The sequence below is a fragment of the Mustela nigripes genome, chromosome 3, assembly GCF_022355385.1.
Source record: "Mustela nigripes isolate SB6536 chromosome 3, MUSNIG.SB6536, whole genome shotgun sequence".
NCBI lineage: Eukaryota > Metazoa > Chordata > Mammalia > Carnivora > Mustelidae > Mustela > Mustela nigripes.
Window position 1 is genome coordinate 86398030 of NC_081559.1, and position 21358 is coordinate 86419387.

At 36.3% G+C, this 21358-nt stretch overlaps 1 protein-coding gene across 1 annotated transcript in view; it reads right to left on the reverse strand.

Moving 5' to 3' along the window:
- The window catches only part of ARHGAP15 (Rho GTPase activating protein 15), a 611884-nt gene that overhangs the window by 207470 nt on the left and 383056 nt on the right, over window positions 1-21358 (reverse strand). Inside the window, exon 10 of the mRNA XM_059394353.1 lies at window positions 14793-14891. Within this exon, the coding sequence (XP_059250336.1) occupies window positions 14793-14891 (99 nt within the window). The remainder of the gene's footprint in view (window positions 1-14792; window positions 14892-21358) is intronic.

Here is a 21358-nt window from a genome sequence, read left to right on the forward strand (position 1 = left end):
AAGAAAATAATGACCTTATTTTGCCCAAATTTAGAACAAAGTATGCTACAAGCAAAACATTTAGAGAGGAGGAAGATACTAAGCTTGGGAACTATAGCATGCCTTAAACAGGTGTCAGTACAACTCCCTTTACCTTTCTTTGCCTTATCAAAAAGAACAAAGCAGAATAAAACCCTTCTTCCCTGGTGCTTGGAAAAGACTCTAGTAGGAGACAAAGACATTTAATGCTAAATCGTTGGTACCTCTTAAAACAACCTACTCAAGGTAGCACTCGAAAGAGTTTTAAGGATGTCTGAACTTCGGGTTAAGGGATAAATGATATTCCTGAGGCAGGTTTGCCAGGAGTGTGTTGGAGGTCAGACACAGTGCTCAAGGGGACTTTATAGAGTAATGTAACAATCTAGCAAAGAAAAAGAAGGGAGCAAATGAGAACCCAAAATACATCCTGATCTGTCCTGAAGTTGTCCTTGTTCCTACCCATGTTTCTCCCGTGTGACAAATTTCACTCACAGGTTTGTAATTGTCTTTTAATGGTATCAGGATTTCAGACTCCTTCCAACTTTAACTCAACCTATCAACATTAACTATAATATCCTGTTATAAATATGGAACTCAAATTCACTATTTGAAAATGTTTAACAAATAAAAACCATTTCCTCTGCCCACCATGCTGTCAAATGGGACAAAGACAATAAATGATTCAGGATTTTGAGTAGAAAGTTCTGCTTTCATTCTTATATGGCATGAATGTTAGAAATAGTAAACAAGAGGAGACTGCAAATACCTTTAAAGGAAAATTATTGTTCATAAAACGGCATATATTTGCCATCTCCAACAGTTTTAGTGCAACAGATATACTAATTTTTTCTTTGTTTTGGTAATACAGTTTGTGGCAGTTAGTTATAAAAATATGAAATGTTAAGAGTTCTTTTTAACTCTCCTTTATACAAAATATTACCCTACCGATTTATCTACAGGGTTAAACGCAATATTATTTTAAATATTAGAGTTTCCCATATTTCATTCTGTCAAGACACAGGAAAATATGGCCAAACTATATTATTTTGACTTGTGATCCTTGTTTTGGATCTATGGTGATTGTTTTTTGCACACGGCACTCTAATTGTTTCTACCAGCTCCTTGGGAATCCAAAGTGTTTCTAGAACTATTTCCAGCTAGGAAGAATTGATTTTTAACATTAGTTTAATTTCTATCCTAATAAATTTCCCCCTTATGTATCTTTTCTAGTAGTTTACCCAGTTAAAATATATATTCTGCTCTTACCCATAAAAAGCTTGCGAAAAAAAAAGCCTTTCTGGTGGGAAAAGAATTTGAAAGGAAAACATGTACATACATATATCAGACCAAGAATTAAAAGATGAACATTATATGTGAGGAAACATTATAAGAAGGTTTCACTATATTAGTTTTTCCAAGTCAGTGTTCCAAGCCAGTCTTGGATTATGTGTGAAAAGTAAGAACTCCATACTGTAACAGGTGCTGGCAGGAAACTCCCATTAAAGCTTATGAAAGTTATGCCTGTAAAGTCCTGGCATCTGAGAAAATTCTCGCATAAGAATGCATTATGCATCAGATTTTTCTCACTAGAAAAACAATATGAGGCTGTGACTACTTAACAGTATTCCCAGTCACTATTTTGTTACCGTCATCTCTTGGTGATAACATCTTTGGTGACCTTGTGCTATATGTAAAGTATATATCAGCCTTCATCTCAACACTTGAGAGCGTGCATTGCCTTCTATACATACCAATAGAGATGTTGGTCTACCATCTGTCCGTCCTAATCAGAGCATAAACCTGAAAGGTTGTTTTGTTTTTTTTTCTTCCCTCTAGAGTCGAGTCAATAGATTTATACTAATTGATTCATATTTCAAAGATTGGCTTTTCATGTGCAACATGGCAAAAACTTCTGAAATTTTACTGGACTTTGGAATAGTCTATGGAATATCAGGTAGTAAGTAACATGGGTTTTAAGTGTATAGTATTGGCTCATGTTGGAAAGTACTAGCATTGTGTGTAGCACATAGTGGGTTTTTACTAAATGTTGTCTTTGTTTTTCTTATGTAAATCACCCATATCTGTATGGCTACATCTTTAAAGACTAATGGTATAATACCTTCAACATAAACTTGCTCACTTCGGTGTTGACAAGTTAAAACCTCTTCCTGTGATGAAGCTCACCTTTCTAGCCTATAAATTCTAGAGGTTAAAATATTTCTTTTACTGACATTTGTCTATTGAATACAACTGAATAAAAATTCTCTTTATTCTATAAGTCTAACTTTAAAAGGAATCTGATTTAAACCCAATGGTTTAAATATGGAACTCAAATTCACTATTTGAAAATGTTTAACAAATAATGGGTAATTTGGATCTAAACCATTTATCAAATTAAAAACTAAGATAAAAAGACAGTAGTGAATGTTAGACAAAGACAAAGGAAAATGGTTGTGAGTCTTTATATATTCAGATATATGTATCCATATCTAGGTTTGTAGCTTCACTATGGATTAAATGTTACCAGCTTGTACTTGTATTTGTATATATAGTTTTAAATATGTTTTTCATGTATCAATAAATATATCTTTAGTAAAAAGCCCTCAGTTAGGGTAATATAGTTACCTTTCAGAACACACACACACACACACACACACACACACACCAGCACCAACTCAGCAATCTGCCAAATGTGGTTGCTGTGAAAAAGGTTTTGCTTTAGGGCAATAGCAAACTAGCTCACCACCCCGCTGCCCTGTCCACTCCTCACCACACGGTTCTTTGCTGTATCCTGAACTTCCCCTCCTACGGTGAGAGAACATTTCTTCGGACTGTTTTATTGCCAATATATTTTTACTTTGTATGATGAAATGAAACAGGGGACTGGTTTCATTAGAAAGAGAGGTAAACAGAGCATTAATTAAATTTGCTGATGATACTAAATTGGGAGGAACTGTGGACATCTGTGAAGACAAAAGAATCATACAAATGGACTTAAGGAGTTTAGAAATATGAGCAGGAAATAATAAAAAGAGATTTAGCCTTAAATAATGCAAGCTAATACATTTGGGAAAAGATAATCAGAAACATGGCTATTCAGTGGATGGTAGATGCCTGGAAAGTGGTGATGGTGAAAGAGACCTAGGGGGTGATAATGGGAAAAATTATACACAAACTTACGGGGAAATAGGCACGATGCCCAGAAGGTTACATATAAAAGAACCTAATTTTCTGAACCAGAAAGTCGATAGTCCTACTCTTATGATACTGTTAGATCTCAAAAGCATCAAATTTGGCTATAGTTAGTTGAATCCCTCATGGTTCAGGTTCACAAAAAAATTTAACACTATGTGTTGAGAGACTGGTTTCACCCTATGAAGGATAAGAAAGTCTGTTTTGTCTAAAACATGTCCTGAACACCAGAGTCATTGTTCTATTTCTGTCTTATCTTATCCTATTGTAGACTATTACTAATATGGTGTGTCATATAGATATAGATATGGATATAGATATTGATATGAGTGTAAATACATATTGGCCATGCTACAAACAATAAAAAAAAATCCTTACTTTCACTTTTAAGGTAGTTTCTCTTCTTTCTGGATAATATGACTTCAAATTATGCTTCAAGTGTTATCTAATCATTATCTCCCCTATCAATTCAATGAATCTTCAGCCTACAGGATTTGATTCCCTAAGGATAGATGCATGGATAGATGGATGAAAAGGAATTTTGGATAATATCCATCTATTCATCGTGAATTGAGCCTGTACCATATGCCAGCTTTGGTATGCTAAGCACTGATGAGACAGAAATTAACCAGACACAATCCCTAGACTCTTGGACTCATACTTTAGATAGAAAAACAGGTAAAGACATCAGCTATCACGGCCCCATGCAATAAGGACTATACTGGGGAGAGCAAAGCTTTCATTAGAACACTGCAGAGAGAAATCCTAAGAATGTTCAAGAGACCATAGAGGGGTGGTTGAGGATATAAATCAGAGAATATTCCTTGATGAAGGGGACTCCTGTGCTATGTACAAGAGGATGAATATGAATTTGGCAGATGGATGGGCCAAGAGACGGTTCTTAGAGAGAGGGGACAGCCCATGGGAAAATATCAACCTTCGGAAAAACTTGATGGTTGATATTCCTGGAACATAGGAAGCAGCTTATGAGAATATGAAACTGGACAGTAGACAGAGGTCAAATGTTTATGGGGATAATTAGGATGGAATTTTGTTTATACTGATGAAAAAAAGAAACCATTGGAGAGATATTTGAAGAAGGCATAACATAATTCTATTCGTGTTCAAGAGGTATAATGTTGTCATGATTAAAAAGGTGGTCTGGACAGAAAACAGAACAAAGACAATGATATTAATTAGGAGGTTTTTCTCAAAAGAAATTACTGGATTCTAATCAAGCCCATAGCATATGACAGAAAGAATCAAATTCAAGAGATAGCAAGAAAGGAGAGATTATTTGACTTGGTGAATAATGCTCTGTGTAAGTAGAGAGAACAGTAGAAATTATCCAACATATCTCTTCTTAGAAGAATGGAGGGGGGAAAAAAAGAAAGAAAAGAATGGGAAAAACAGGCCATGATGCCATTGACTCAGTTAAGGAATATAGAAGGACGAATAAGTTTGTTAGGGAAAGTCATAAATTCAGTTTGAAGAAGTTGAGTTTGAGATGCTGGAGGAAAATTCAAGAAGGCCTGTTCTTAGATCTCATCTCTGAGAATAAGACATAGCTTGAGAAGTCATTCTGAAATAGGAACTTTGAAGTCATTGAAGAAATCATTGAAGGTTTTGGTATCATTGACATTACACTGAAAGAATGGCTAGAGAAATCCTGGAGTCAGGAATTAAATCCAGAGGAAAACACACATTACTTAGGCTGTCAGACTCTGGGCTAAGCACATGGACTCCAATATTATGCCATGCAATTTCAAATACAGGCCAACTGCTGATCTTTAAGATGAAAGGAAAGAAACCTTACTACAGTGATTACAATACTGTCTGCTAGGTGTTCTACCGCCCTGTGGGGACACTAAAGAGTTGTTAACCCAAACAGTATAAATGCAAAACATAAAAAGAAGATAGTCCCTTGAAAGACAAGAGAGATAACAGTCCTATTTTAATGGCACTTACATATTCAAAGTCTTTAGAGAGCTTTTCATCATGCCAGCAGAGTTTAACTTTTCTGTCATGAAGTAAATTTGGAGAAAATGAAATCAATATCCAATCGCAAAATCATTTAGATTTTAGAGTATTGGTAGCCTGTCTTCATTAGCTTTCAACTGATAGGTCTGTGTGGTTGACTATAAATATATATGTATGTATATCTATCTATCTATCTATCTATCTATCTATCTATCTTATTTCAAATTCTTTGACAGACTTTTTCAACTCAAGAGATTATCATCAAGATAAAACTTTCCTCAGGTTTATGTAAAAAATAAACACTGAACCAAGAAGGTGAGATGTTCACAGGAAGTAAACTAACATGGAACAGAGGTAGCATGTTAGTCCAAGTCTGAATTAGAGGAAAAGTTAGGGTGCTCTACTTTCTGTGTGGTTTTGAGACCTGCGCCTACTCCTGACTAGGAGGTATGTCACTTGTAGTCTTAGCTGCCATTCAATTACTTGATTAAAAACAGCAGGCTATTGGTGCTGAAACAATGTCAAATGGGATATGACTTCCTCTGATGAAACGCGTAGAGAATGGGTAATCTATTAGCTGCTGCATGGTGCACTTAAATGTAGTCCCCCAAAACTGATGAACATAAAATCTTTAAGGAAACATACCTTCAAATGTTTGGTGTAGCTGAGTATAGATAGAAAATAATATCGTTTAGAACGACATAATACACTATTATCAGAATGGTTTACATGTTTAGAAAACAGATTGGGAAACCAAGCAAATCATACAGTTGCCTTCAATCAACTGTTGGTCATTGATTTTTCTTTTCTTTTCTTTTTTTTTTTTTTTTTTTTTTAATCTTCAACCATATGCAGCTGTAACAATGATGCACAGCTTTTCACAAAGATTTAGGCAATGTTGAAGGTAATTTATCCATTCATTCGTTTATTGAGAATCTGTTATGTGCCAGGTACTGTGAAAAGTTAAAAATAAATCCATGCCCTCTTTAGGAAGTAACACAGGATGGAGTGAGGGTAACGTTTCAAACTTTTTTTTTTTTTTTCTGTAAGCTGTGCTTTCACTCTAAAACTCAGGACATTCTTATTATTAAATAAAAAATTAAAGTGCTATTTTACATTTTGGGCCTGCAATCTACTATAAGCTCAAGAACTCTTCCAGCAATATCATTTTAGAGCTATTTTGGTTTCGCAGTTTTTCCTCTCAAAGTGTCCTGCTCCTGACTTTTTTGTTGTTGTTGTTGCCTGCACTAAAAATAGGAAGTGGCTTGAAAATTACAAAATTCGGCAAAAAGGTGGAAAACTAACAAAAAAAAGATAACTTAAACCTAAGAAACACACACTTCTCTAATTCCCACAGACTGTAAGATAACCTTTCACAGAATTTAGAAGAATCTGTAAAACCGGCATCTTTTCAGGGGAATGAGTCAATTACTCTAAAGCATTCTACAGAGGAAAATATGCCATGTTCAATTGTATGGACCTACTGAACTACTTCTGGAATCTGTATGTCTTTTTAAAATATATATGTAGAACAATGATTAGTGCTTAAGTTGGCACACTTCACTTGAAAGTGTGAAAATTCCTTGGAAAAAGAAATTCCTAGACATTTTAAAAGGGAACATTACTTATTAGAAAACCCACAAAAGAGTATAATATTTTGTTCTCCTTCAGAGCTTTCTGAATTAATTAAAAATTTCTTAATTATCACAAATTTTTAATCTCTAGAGAAATGTTTATAAAAATATAATGTATAGATTCTCATTCAACCGATAAACAACAGATTATTTCACAAAACAAAGTGATGGTCTGCGAGAGCATGATAATTTTTTTGATAATTTATTTTTTAATCAGTTGGTTCACATTATGCAACAAGAATTTTTTAAAATTCTATTTAAAGACTACAGATCCATTTTTGAATCCCAGGGCAACAAATATTTGAAAAAGTCTCTGTCTGCCTTCTTTTCCTTTTTTTTTTTTTTTTTTTTGCGCCTTTTTATTGAAAACCTGAAAGCTTTCCAAATGCATGTGATTTTTTTTTCAAATTTTGTAAACATTTGCTTCCAGGCTAAAACATCCTGCCAACTTTCAGCCAAGATTATTTTTATGGTTGAACTATTAACTTCTGAATATGGGGGCTTATAATAGAAAAACTTCCAGACCCAGAACTCTCATCATATAAATGACACCACTATAGGATATTTTGGACTATTACATCTTGACATGAGGAGGTGTTGCATTATTTAAATCCTCCATTCACACAATAAGAGACTAATTTCCTAGGGCATTAATTTTGGCTCTGTTTCCTTCCAACTGACTCAAAGGGAAAGTATGGTAAGAACCTAAACTTTAACATGTGGGTGGAACGGGGGTGGAGGTTGGAAATTAGACTCAGGCTTTATCTGGGAAGAGATATTATTTATTTTCATGCATTCTGGAAGCAAAAGTGTGGGAATATCCACTGACTGATTTGACCAGAGCCACATTGCTGGATACGTTAGATAGCCTTGCTGGTTATTGAACTGCACATTTATTCCTCCATTAACTTCTGTTATGTTTAAGCTCTCTTTCTGATAATAAGACTGTTGTGTACTGCTCGATGTAGATAAAATCCACGAAATGTCACCAATAAGTACAGTGAGTTGATTCCTAACCATGTGTATACGCAGAATTTGTGAACATTCAGGGTAAGCTTGCCATTCACTGCCAGATCAAACTTAAAAGTATTTTCTGGAGTGGGAACACCTTTCTCTGAAACAAAGAAGCAGGTCTCGGGTAACTATAGTTGACTTGGCAACTGGCTCTGTCACCGTCTTCTCTTCATGAAGGGACCTCACAGGAGTGCCCTTTTATGCACATTTGTTTTCTTAATTGCAAAATGAAGCTTTTTTCTCTCTCTCCACCTTGTCATCTCTGATTTCTTCTGGTTGTCTTTTTCCAGTGTCTCTTTTATACTCTTGCTGGCTGCTTCCTGTTTACTTTTTTTTGATTTTTGTCTTCCCCTTTAGCCCTGAATGTGGCTTTCTTACAAACACAGAGGCCCCAGCACGATTACCCCAAAGAGCCAATTCCAACTTGGACCCAGCACAACACTATGGCTGTCAGGAAGGTGGCTGTCGCTGGTATTGCACCAAAACAAAACAAAATGAAACAAAACACAAAAACATGAAACTGGGCTTAATTTTAACTCAGAAAGAAATTCTAAGGAGAATTCGCTGCAAACTTGCACAGAGCTGCTTTGAGGATCGGTTTTTTAGTAATTGCCTAACTGTGGATGCCTAACTTTAGGCATGAAAAGCAAGCACTTAAAAAAAAAAAAAAGGCAACACACAGGTCAGTGCCCTCCTCAGAAACATTTTTGTCCAGTCCACAAATATTCTCTGGGGAAAAAGAAAAAGTGCTTATCTTGAGTTCTTGAATTTTTTTTTTTTTTTTTTTTTGGAGCATGTAATTTTTATCAGTTTGTTTTGTTTTTGTTACTTTTTTTTCACTCACTGCTTATAAAACTAGCAAGCAGAAGTCTCTCTGGAACAAGATAGAATCATAAAAGTTTTCAAGAATCTCGTCACAAACTAAACAGTACAAATTGCACATTCCTCATGGAAGTATCAGCCTTTCGTGCGTGCCTGGATCCAACCATAATAGATTATCCCAAAGTGGGAAAGAATGAACAGCACAGAATTAGCAGAACTGGGAGCAAAGCTTGTCTAGTGAAGGCAATTTGATCTGTACCTTAGGGGTCTGGATTCTCAGGCACTGGGAAAAGACTTTGTAAAGTTTTATTTTTGCAAGTGAGCACTTGCTAGGATCTCAAGAGACAGACTGGTGCACTGAATCGAGAATCAAGGAAGTTATATTCATAAGTATAATGCTTGGTATGTCTTAGCATAATAGCTATGTTATAATATAGCATGTATTTATAGTATGTATATAATATAATAAATACATACATGTGCATACCTTACCTAATATGCAAATCTGACATATCTATATAACACGAATATCCATGGATTTAGTTTATGTATTTAAAGATCCATGTATTTATGTATATTTGATGTTCTGAATTTTTGGAAGTCAGATAAGTGTATCCCTAGGTTAGTATATAACTATACCTTCATATAATATTAACAATTATGTCTAAATATTCCCCCATTGGAGAAATAGATTACATTTACAATGCCATGGGCCTGTTGACGTGACATTCTCTCAAACTTCATGTAATAGCAGAGGAATTACCAAAAAGAAATAGTTAAGGTATAATAATAATTTTAGCCATTCTTTTTCCAAGTCACTATAATCTACCCAAAGATAACTAATTGTTCAAAGTAAACATTCCACTCTGACCACAAAAGGAATCCATTACACAAACATATAATTCACAGTCATTTTTAGTGGGTTGTAAACAGTTTGGAATGAGTATAAAATGGGACAAAAATCAAAGTGAGCATTTTGAAATGAAAAAGTGTTTGCTACAAAAGGTCAGTCCCTTTGCTTGGCAAACTATGTAGAAAAGCCTGGGAAAATGCTGATCACACAAGCAATGAGGGAATTTTAAAGCCAACAGCCTCCTTGTTTCTTTAAACAGACATCGGAACCTATAACTGGATCCTGTCAAACAAACGACAGCAAAAAAAATATAACAGCTGCTAAGAAGTCAAGTTGAGAGATAAAGTTTTCGAGGCTAAGGACCTTCTCAGAAGTAGACTAAAGGTCTTTCTTAAATCCTTAAAACAAGGTTATGGATCTCAGGGTGGCTTTTGGGCACCAAGTCAAAAATGTAACTTTGTGTATCATTCTTGTCATAGTATTTTGAATTCCAGAAACAAGAAAGAGGACAAACTTGTTGATTAGCATCTGCCAAGAGTAGCTTATAGCTGGAATCATCAAATTTGCAAGACACTATACCATTGATTTTTAATTGTGGTTAAAAAAATCCCACATAATATAAAGTTTACCATCTTAGCCATTTTTAAATGTATAGTTCAGTAGTGTTACGTACATTCACATCATTTGTGACCGATCTCCAGGTGTCATTTTAATGCTGGTGAGTAGTCTGGGGGCATACTGACTAGGACTGAGGCTCATGGAAGAAGAATGTGTTGTTAAACCATATTCCAAAGGATGAATGCTTGTCCAAACGAAATTAACCTTTTTAAAGAGTCCTATTCCCTTATAGACAAACATATATAGGTATATTAAAAATATATTTAGAATAGAAATATACTTATTCATTTAGTTAACTCCATTACGTATGAAAGAAGTCTTTGGTAAAGTTTGGTATTGTTGTGTGGAAAAGGACTGTCTTTCAGATATCTCACATGAAATGACTCCTTATAGTGCATTGGTATGCTATGTGAGGAAAATACCCTGGGAAATAAGGTAAAATTAAACTTCTGCTCTCAGCAGAAGGCTGAAGCCAGACAAATATATGTCTATTATTCAGGGTTGATCATGCCATTTAAAATATATTTAATTGTATATTTAGTATTAAGTAATATTTCAAAATTTATTTCGTATATTGGTTATATTTAAGGTATGCATGATGATTTGCTGTGATTATTACAGTCAAGCTAATTACCTACTATCTCTTTCCATATCTACTAATGTGTGTGTGTGTGTGTGTGTGTATGTGAGATGAGGGCACCTGCAATCCACTGTCTTAGAATAACTATAGTCATCATGCCTATACATCAGATATCTAGATTCATTCATCCTATATAACTGCAATTTTGTGCCCTTTCTCCTTCTCCCCCCACTCACTATTATGTGATTGTTTAAGCAAACAAACTCCTTTTACCTTAAAAAAAAAAGAATACTATAAGGTTTATTTTCTCTTCTAGTACCTGTTCTTTTCTTTCATAACACTCATCATCATTTGGTACTTAGTGAATTGTCCTTTTGCTTAATGTTTATTTCCTCTAGATACTCAATTGGTAGTGTGGAAACTGACACATGGGTAGGCACTAGAGACCTACTTGTTGCTGGATGCAACAAACTCTTCGTATGTGTTACATATTCACCCAGGATTTACTGAGTGCTTCCAGTATGCTAGGTACTGTGTGGGGGCTCTTCCCCAGAGACACATCTTCCCAGAGTAGTCAGCCAGTTACACGCTTTACATGAAGGGAACTACAGGTTAAGCTCTTAATACCAACTGCACCAAGGGTGAACTATATACATGAAGTCACATCTCTTAAGCCCTTGTCTTCTGAGCAATACACCTCACCTTACTTTTAAGTAAACAATTTCTATACACTTTGGGGTCATCCTAAGCTATACAAAATCTTCTACAAAGTAGTGAAAGGTGGACTTCTCTGCTTAGGTCTACATACTCCCAGTATGTCACAATGCCTCCTTCTGCATGCTTGCTGCATCGGATCTCAAAGAAAAGTACTGGATGACCTCAGTCTTTGGGTCATTTTATCATATGTTTTGAGCATTAGCTGAACAATGACTTGATATTTGCATGGAAACTGCTTTGGAAGAAAAAACGTAAACCTTCGGCTGCTTACGCTACTCACGCTCTACAACTGTAAAGACAACAGGAGCGTGAACGAACCCCTTGGAAGAGCTTTAAAGACTAACATGCTCCTTTACAGTTTCCCTCCAAGCTCTGTGTATGTTCTCTAGGCTGAGTAGACAAGGTCAGAAACCACAGAAATAACTTTAATCTGGTTATAATAGTCGGTGAGGGGGGAGAATGCTCTGGTGGTTTAAGGGAATAAAGGAAACCAAATCAAGATAAGGAAACACACTAAACAAGTGATTCGCTAAATTGGTTTACATTCGGCTCACTAATAGATTTTCTTCTAGGCATGTCTGTGAGATGTAAAATTTAAAATGTGACTAATATCACTTTACTAGGGTTGATTAAAGAATGCAACTATGCCAAGCACTGGGTAGATTTTCCCTGGTAGACTACAGGAGCATGAACAATTTGGTCTGTCAATTGCAAGCAAGTAAGACAAATAACTGAATGAATGAATGAGTCAATCAATCAATCAATCAATGAATCTATGAATCAATGGTGAGATCTGCCTTCCTGATGTTGTTTCATTTAAAATCAAGCATGTGAGAAGCATTAAAAAAATACGGTTACAATTTACAGATGATTCTTTTGTAAAGGTAAGGGAAATAATCTTAAGAGAAAAAGAGAGAAAGGAAAGAAATCTTTTTATAACACCCGGTGTCCTGCTATAGTGAGTTTTGAGGCCATTTCCCTAAGACTGTTGAGAGTAAACACACACTTTCCATTAAATGTGCCTTTCCCATAACTGGTCCATAAGCATTTCCCATGACTCTGCAGTTGAGTGTCTTGGCTGGAGGAGGATCTGGCCATTAGAAGGAGGGCTCTACATAATGCTGAGTCCCAGCCGTGCTGAGAGACTTGGCACCTTTATATGCTACTTCCTAATACCAACCCCGGCACAAAATGTCATCGGAAGCCTGCATAAACATTGGACTTAGATTCACATAAATTATTTCTGTCCTAAGGTGCTTTCTGCCAGAATTTAGTAAAAACAACACTTTGAGTAAATAGAATTGGCGTATAAATGTAAGAATATTAATCCAGCAAAATGATCATAGAAAAATATAATCAAAAGTACACATTTGTAAATCTTGCCATGATGGGAGAGGTTTATCTCGTGCTTCTGAGTTTTTATTGAATATTTCCATAGAGTTCCTTTAAGCTGACACTGCCAAAGTGCTCTGAATTATCAGTTGCTTTGTGAAATTGTAAAGTCTTTGAGTTTCATTAAAATGCTTAGGAGTTATTTTAATAATCATATGTGTGATTAGCGCGTGTTTAGTGCTGGATCTACAAATTCATTCTAAGAGTAAACATTGGGACAATGAAATATAATGCCAGATATGATTGCTGCTGTCAGCAAAAACATTGTCTTATTTTATTAAAAATCGCCAACAAAATGCCGTGAACAGAAGATACAGTTTCTATTTATAGGTATTTCCTACTCTACTGTATTATGGTATCTGCATACTACTAGGCTGTATCTAGCAGCGTTTTCATTTTGCCTCTGGTATGTACATAAATAGAGAGGTACAGAGTCCTTTTATTATATGTGCACATGTCTTATTATGTGCAGCTCCCCCAAAGTCCTATTCGGATATTTGCTCTAATATAATAGTGCTCACACCGTCGGTGCTGAGTATTAGTAAGTGGGTGAAGATTTCCTGGAAATGATGATAATTTAGCTATTGGCAATAATAGCATTATAACATTCTCAGTGATCCATTCTGGCTTTAAGTACTTATTAAATAATATTTATTCCTAAATTATGAATTTATAAAATTAAATGAGATTGCAACATGCAATAAAAACACACTTCTCTCTAAACTCCAAATGACTCCATTCCTCACAGATAGCTTTTCTTGCCTTCATTCTGCTTTTACTGTTTTCTGCCCTCTGTGAGCTCTCGACTCCTCTCTGATGTGTTGATACGCTTTCCCCCAAAGCCACCTTTCTTTATCTACTTTCCTTACCCACTCGTCCCCTTCTTGTTATTCTCTCATTCCATACTGATATGGGAATAATAGGATCCCAAGGCTGTCCTTACAGTATAATTAAAGTATGAATTTCCAGGAGTTGGAAATTGCAGGCCATTTTTATTATGCTTCTATAATAAAGCCAGGTGACATTCAGAGAATTAAAATGGCTTTTTCCTAGTAGATAACTTGGTAAAGACTTTTTTCCCCTTGGTTCTATTGTTTTAAGAGACTGGGAGCTGGAAATGGGAATAGATTCACCAATTCTTTTTCTGAAAACACCTCTATCTTTTACATGATATATATCCCCCTAGATCCTGGGAATATGTTGTAAACTTGTAACAGATGGTGATGAAGCTTCACATTTTTATACAATACATTTTTTGAGATTCTGCATCTACTGTATGTATCTTCCAGGGAAAATGACCTTGAATGAATGAAGTCATAGTCTGAAGGAAAAACACCCCACAGATAGACCAGCAAAAAAATGATGAGTCAATTGGGTTTTGTCTTGTTCCCTGTGGTAAGATGAAATAATTTTGCATGAAAAACAGAATGCTGAAAAATAGGATTCAAAGGTAGTCTTAACACTGGAGGTGCATCTGTTAATTGTTCCAGGAGAACCAGTTAGCCATATTCTATACTGAACAGAAACACATGGAAGACAGGATATCACTGTTTGCAAGTAGGAATGCTATTTGCTTCACTTGGGTAATGTTGGGGGCTTACCAAAAATTGTTCTGGCACAACATCTACCAGCATGAATGTTAGGAGGGTTCTAACACTGTGAGTGCTGATATTTTATGAATGTTTTATCACTGGCTTGAAAACAAGAAGTTTGCAATTGAATCAACAGCATGTCAGACAGACAAAATATTAAAAAAAAAAAAAAAGAAAGAACATTAGTGGGAATTACTGATGTCCCTATTGTAAAAACAAACTGAAGTTAATAAGAAATTTGATCCTCTTAACCGATTAACAAAAGTCAAGTTTTAATTGCATGGCTTCCCAGACAAATCAAGTGGTACCGTTAACTTGAGCATTGGTTGTTTAGACGGTGTGCTAATGGGGGGGAAGTTGCTGCATATTCAGTTACCCACCTCTTTTTTCGACAGCTTCAATGCATTGCTTTACAAACCGTGGAACTGTGGAATTTTCACGTTCACACACTGTGTGCAGATGAGAGCCAAAAATTTGATCTGCAAAAGAAACAAAGATGAGCTTCATTAAAATCCAAGATTGCGTTGTTCTTTAATTTGATTCTGTTTCCATATCCACTGTGTGCTGAAATCTGTGTCTTGCATAGGAATCGTGTTTTTTGTTTTTTTTGTTTTTTTGTTTTTTTGCTTGAATTCCAAAGGGTCTACTGCAGAGATACAAAGGCCATAACTCCCTCCTTTATGGAACAGGACTCTGGGCCCAGAGAAAGAAAATGAACACTCTGCCATCGATTAGGCCGGGATGACAGAGTAAGTTATAGTCTCTCTGGGCATAACTTTGTTGTTTATAAAATAATGACAATGAATTAAGAAAACTTCTACAAAGTCATTAATCTTAATGAATTGGTGTCTTGAGTGTTTTAAAAGAAACTTGTTAATGATCACCAAAATTTTAATTTTTTAAGTATATTTAGAAGATTTGTTCAGTGGGTCAATGATCTTTGAAGAGGCAAGTTCCAGGAGATTTACTTTGAAGTGGATTTCTTAACATCTCTCCTGCCTCAAATGCCCTTCCTCTTCCCTCATCTAAGTATCCCCTTTCCTTTATAGCTCAGCTCTGACCACACTTTATTCACAAACTCTTTTCTTCCTCTCTCGGTTTTGTGTCTCCTTTAGCATCGGTTCTTTGGAATACCAGTTCCTCAGGATGTTGATAGGCAATTTGGGGAAAAAAGGCCTGTGATCAAAATGGTTTAGCAATGTTGGGTTAAACAAAGTTAAACAGGTTTCTTTCATGTGTATTTTTACAGCCTGTGACAGGCCCGTCTGCGCTGGGAATCTCCACAAAGGCCTGGAGGACGCACGATTTCCCAAACTTATTTGAGTAAGATCCTTTTATTTCAAAGGGCATCTCTCCAGACTAATGCTTCCGAGAACACACTCTGAAATCCTAGCCTAGTCTTCTCATTTGAAACACAATTTATACTACCTTGCACTGTGTACTTACATTTATGATATATGGAATGTATTTTCTCAAAGCAGATTTGGAGTGTCTACGTTCTCTATGTGTTTGCAGAGTCATTAGTGCTTAGCATAGACTCTGGCCCACAGGATTCACTCACAGATATTTTTTATTGCAGTAAATTATACATAACATAAAATTCACCATTTTAAGCATTTTTACATGAACATTTCCGTGGCATTAAGTACATTCTTGTGTAATCATCACCACCCTTTCCAGATTTTTTAAAAATAGCATAGATATTTATTACTGATAGTGAATCAAATACTTGGTAGGTTCAAGGACTTCCTGTCTTGCTCAAAGTGAACTCCAGTTCCCTAATACAACGTCCAAGGTAATACATGACCTGCCCTTCCACCCATTAATTGATTTCATTTGCTTCCTCTCTCCTCTCTCCCCCTTATCACTTGCCTGCAGCCACTCTGTCCACATTACTGAGTCTTGTCTATGCCAAGCACACTTCTGCCTCAGGGACTTTGCACTTATTATGACCTCTGCATGAAACTTGCACTAGGTCTCTTTTGTAGCCTTTCGTACCTACTTCTTTTCTAAAAATGGCCCCACTGCTATAGGAACGCTCCATGATACTTCCCTGTTTTACTTTCCTTAGAGCATTTATCTCTGCCTAGTATATTAGATTGATGTGCTTACTGATTAGTTTTCCCCTGCTTAGAGTGCAAAACCCAGGAGAATAAAGACTGCACCTATTTCCTTTCTTACTGGGTCCCTAGTAAGTAGACAATGTTTGACATATAGTAGAAGTTCAATATCATTTATTAAATGATTGACATCAAGACACTGTCTTAATCATCAGTGGAGGTCTTCAATACATTAAAAAATATGTGTAGTGGAAGTGGGGAGAAAAATAAAATGTAGCATAACAGAATGGTAAGTGAAATATTACAAAGGGGTAGTCAAAATGGAATGTGGTGAGACTTGAAGGAAGTCATGTTTTTCATTCATTTCTTAGAAAAGGTGATGGCTTTGAATTAAGGACAACCTGGCAAAGAGGAAAGTAATTAAAGCAAAAGCATGAATATATTTCAATATGAAAATGTACATTTTCTTCTAAGAGACAAAAAGGTGATAAGCCCAAAACATATCAACAGAGTGTAGAGAAGTTGGAAATAATCATGGGTATTTGGTTTGAATACTTGGTCAAGTAACAAAGATTTGTTCAAAAAAAGTGAGCCACCACTATAGGAAAATAAAATGACATAAACTATTATTTAAGAAAAATAGCCCACAACTTCAGATGGAATAATTTAAATTGGCCAGAAATTATAGTCTGGAAGGACTGCTATAAAGTATAAAAACATCTAATGGAAATTATTATTCAAATCAATTTCTCAAATATTTATTGGACATGTGGCAGGACATCAGACCAGCCTTTGGTGCCCACAGAAGACTTCCCAGAGAAGAAACAAATCCTCAAGGAAAAGTAAGACCAGTGAAGAGATAAAAGACGTGACAAAAGGCCATTTAGGGAAGATGGAAGGAAGGTATACAAACACATCAGTGATGGGGAGAATGGTGCGAGGAATGAGATGTGCTGAGGGAAACAGTCACTCTTTCTTGTTTACAGAAATCTTGATGTATTAAGCTTTAAAAGAAGATGAAGATGGTGTTATAAAAGTTTTAAATATTTAGTTAGGTAGGTTAGATTATTTGAAAGTGTGCAGACACCAGTGATATCTTATACATACACTATTCCCCTCCTGACTTCTTGTTTTTAGAGTCCATTCAGAGCCTGAAAATATTCTCTATTGACTTCTTCCTTCCTTGCTGCTCTGGGTAATTAGTTAGCTCTAACCAGTCAAATGTAAGGAGAAATGACTTGGGAAGCTACAAGAGATTTCTCTCTATCTCTCTCATTCTCTCTTTTTTACCAGATGAAAGAAAAGGGGTGTATGAAGGAACTCTTTCTTTTTCTTCCTGCTTTGAACATCACTGTGCGATCATGTGATGCTTGGAGCTACTGCAGCAATCTTATCACCATGAGACAACAAGGTTGCAGACAAAAGCAAACAGGATTTAAAAAGGTCAAAAAAACCCCGAGACCTTAATGACATTGTTGAAATTCTAAACTTAAAACAATTATTTTCCAAATTCCTTACTATGTGAGATAATATGTCCTTTTAAACTAGGTATTCTATCCCCTACAGCCAAAATATTCATAACCAATTGTGATTGATTGTGGAGAAGATCGAACACAGGGAGATTAGTTAAGAAGCTAATGTGATCACCTTGGAAGGTGTTATGGAGACCAGAATCAGGATAGAGTTGTGGTAAATGTAATCATTTTTCAAGATTCTTCTCTTCTCTGAAGTAGATTTGTACATTCACCCCTTTTGCCATGTGACTGTGTGGTAAAACTCACTACAGTGGGTAACACTTATTTTTCCCGTTTCACTGATGTTGGGCTTGGCTATAGACTTGTTTTGGACAAAGTAGTGTGAGTAAAAATGACAGTGTGTCAGTTCCAGATGGAGGCCTTAAAATGCATTACAGATTTCTATCCACCTGACTGCTTTATGCTATTGCCAAGAACTTCCCTGGATAGATGCTGCCCTTTCAGTCTGGGATCCAGAATAAATACACATGGCACAGATTGAGGCCTTACACTTAGAATAGATCTGTCCACTAAAACCTGCCCCAGGCTACTTGATCCATAGACATATGAGAAATAAATGTTTTGTGTTGTGTGTCACTAAGATTTGTATTTGTTTGTTATGCAGCAGTAGCTTACTGATAAAGGCATTAACAGGAGTCCAGGTTGTTGGTGAAGTAAGCTATGCTCTGAGAATGAAAACAAAGAGAATTAACAGGACATGGAAATTGAAACTGGTGAGAAAAAAAAAAAAAAAAAAAAAAGAAAGAAAGAAAGAAAGAAAGAAAGAAAACAATTCCAAATTTGTTAGGAATGTGGAATCTTGCATCAGTTTAGATTCACCCCAAGGAGTAGTCCTAAAGGAAATTTCTCTCCCTTTAAAATGAACTCATTGTGCTTTACCTAATATGATGGCAGTTTTTACTCTGTGTTCTTTCCAGATCCATTTAATTCTATCAAGTTCAACTCAGTGCATATTTCTTGAGCATCTGTCATGTGCTGGATATTGTAAAGAATACAAATATTGATTCACTTATTCAGTAACTATTTATTACATGCCCACTTTAAGCTAGACACTGTTCTCCAGCCAGAAAATGCAGTGATGCATAAAGCATGATCTCCTATAGTCTGGGGAGGTGGTGGGTAACTCTCACAAACATTTATGATATAATGTGATTAGTGCTATCTCAAGGCTGTGTAATAACAGCAGTTAAGCTTCATTGTACTCTTACATTAAGCCAGGCATGGTTCAAAGTATTTTATGTATTCTAACTTATTAAATCTTTACACCAAGCCTCAACTCTTTAGTGGTAGATACTATTAACCTGATTTTATGGCGAGGGAATGGACCCCAAAATATTGAATCCTATGTAAAGTTACACAGTATCAGGCTTTAGGGAAAGAAAAAAGACAAGAAGCTGACCTGCGACAATGGAAAGAAGGGGTGATTTTGTAGGATTTGTTAACTGGATGCAGAAGATGAGTCAACCTACCAGAGAGGACTTCTTAGTTTCTTGTTTGAGTAAAAGAGACTGACATGCAGAAGGAACCATCAGAGTTTGCAGAAGAATAAAGAGACTGGTTATCAGGAACATGGATAAGCATTTCAGATGCAGAAGGATGATGGGAGATAAAGGTGAAAAGTTCTCATTGAATTTTGACAACTCAGAGGCCATTGATGACCATGAGGAAAAAAGTGAAAAGATCAAATGGACTCCTGCGTTAAGAAGTTTAGTGCTAGGAATTCATCAATTATAAAGGAAGGTGGGATTTGGGTCCCATCTTGAGCAGGGTAGATAGGAGTGAACGTGAACTTCTGGGTGTTCTGCCATAATGCCCTGGAGGGAATGAGGTGTGCTACTGGCTACTTTTTGGTTCTAAAGTGGGAGGTGGGTGAGGTGCATCACTGCCACTTACTGGGTGGTCCAGCCAAGCACAGGCAATACCTCATTGAGAAACTCCCCTTATGATTGCCAAGTGTCCTGGTGAGAAAAGAGTCTTGATATGATCAACATCATTAGACAGAAGGGAGATGTTTGCTTCTACTAGTTACCAGAAAAACCAAAAATTGTCTTCTTAATTCTAGCCTCTCTTTAAACTGGCTATACTCACCCAAGAAAGTATGGCTCTGGAATTAAGAATTTAATCTCTGTGGTGAAGCTGATTAAATGCAAACCTGTAACTCAAGCCAAGGCAATGAAATTCTCCCTCACAATGATTAGAAGTGGGATACTACAGACTGAGGTAGTTAGTGCCATAAATAGTAAATAGTAAGACTTAAATAGCAAGACTGCCTAGATTTAGACACTGGATGCCAGGGGCAACCATATGGGGAGATCGCTGTGTGCAATGGGTGACTCGGTCCAGGAACTAATTTGCAGAGAGAGGTGAATGAAGCAGACACACCCTAGGTCCTCACTTTCTGATGCCTAACTCCAGAGATCATCTATCTCTTCCATGAGGTGTCATGACATACCTTAGGTTGTGACAATAGCTCCTATTTTATTTGAATATTTTTGAGTGAACTTCTGTTTATTGCAACCAAATAAACTTGACCAGAGCATGAACATAGCATTGGCCAGAAGGTTTCTATTGCCCATAATGGAAAGTGCCAGCCTTCGTTAAACAGTGAGATCCACTGTCACAGATGACCTGGTTGGGAAAAGTATGGTGGATGTCTATTGCTTTTCCTGGCCCTGCAACTATCCTCCTATTCTCTGGTAAGATCACTCTGATTTTCCTTAGGGAATGATGCCTTTCTCGTGTTGGCTGCCATTTGGTTTGAGTGGTGCTGATTCCACCACCTTTAGCTCCAGGGAGAAACATGAATTTCCTCATGTTCAGACATGAACACATGGCCCAAGTTGATCCGGTGGAGAAATCCTAAGGCTTTTTCTAGTGCTACTGGGAAAGAGAAACCTTACTTCTAGAGGAATTGACTAACTATTGGGATATGAATCTGAGCTTCTAGAAGTTATGTTACCATCTTCTGGGAGAACATACGGGAGAATTAAGCCAACAGAGTAGAAAACAAGCTGAGTGATGGAGGAAGTAAAGATTTGATAGCAATTGTGCCCCTGGATCCAATCATGCCTGAAGCTGTCCTTGTCCCGTGGAATTTTCAATTAAGCAGTCCAATAAATTCCATTCTTATGTTTGCAGTATGGACAAGTTTCTATCAATTACAATGAAAGGAATCTTGACTACAACACTAGCCTTCAACATAAAATGATGGATCATGTAACTTAGAGGAGATGATGATGCACAAGAAATGGCTTTGCAAAGTAAAAAGTGTTATCTAATGAAAATATATCATAGAGATTTAGCTAACATGTCAATGTCAAATTTCAGGGCTGTGGTGGAATTGTCACCCAT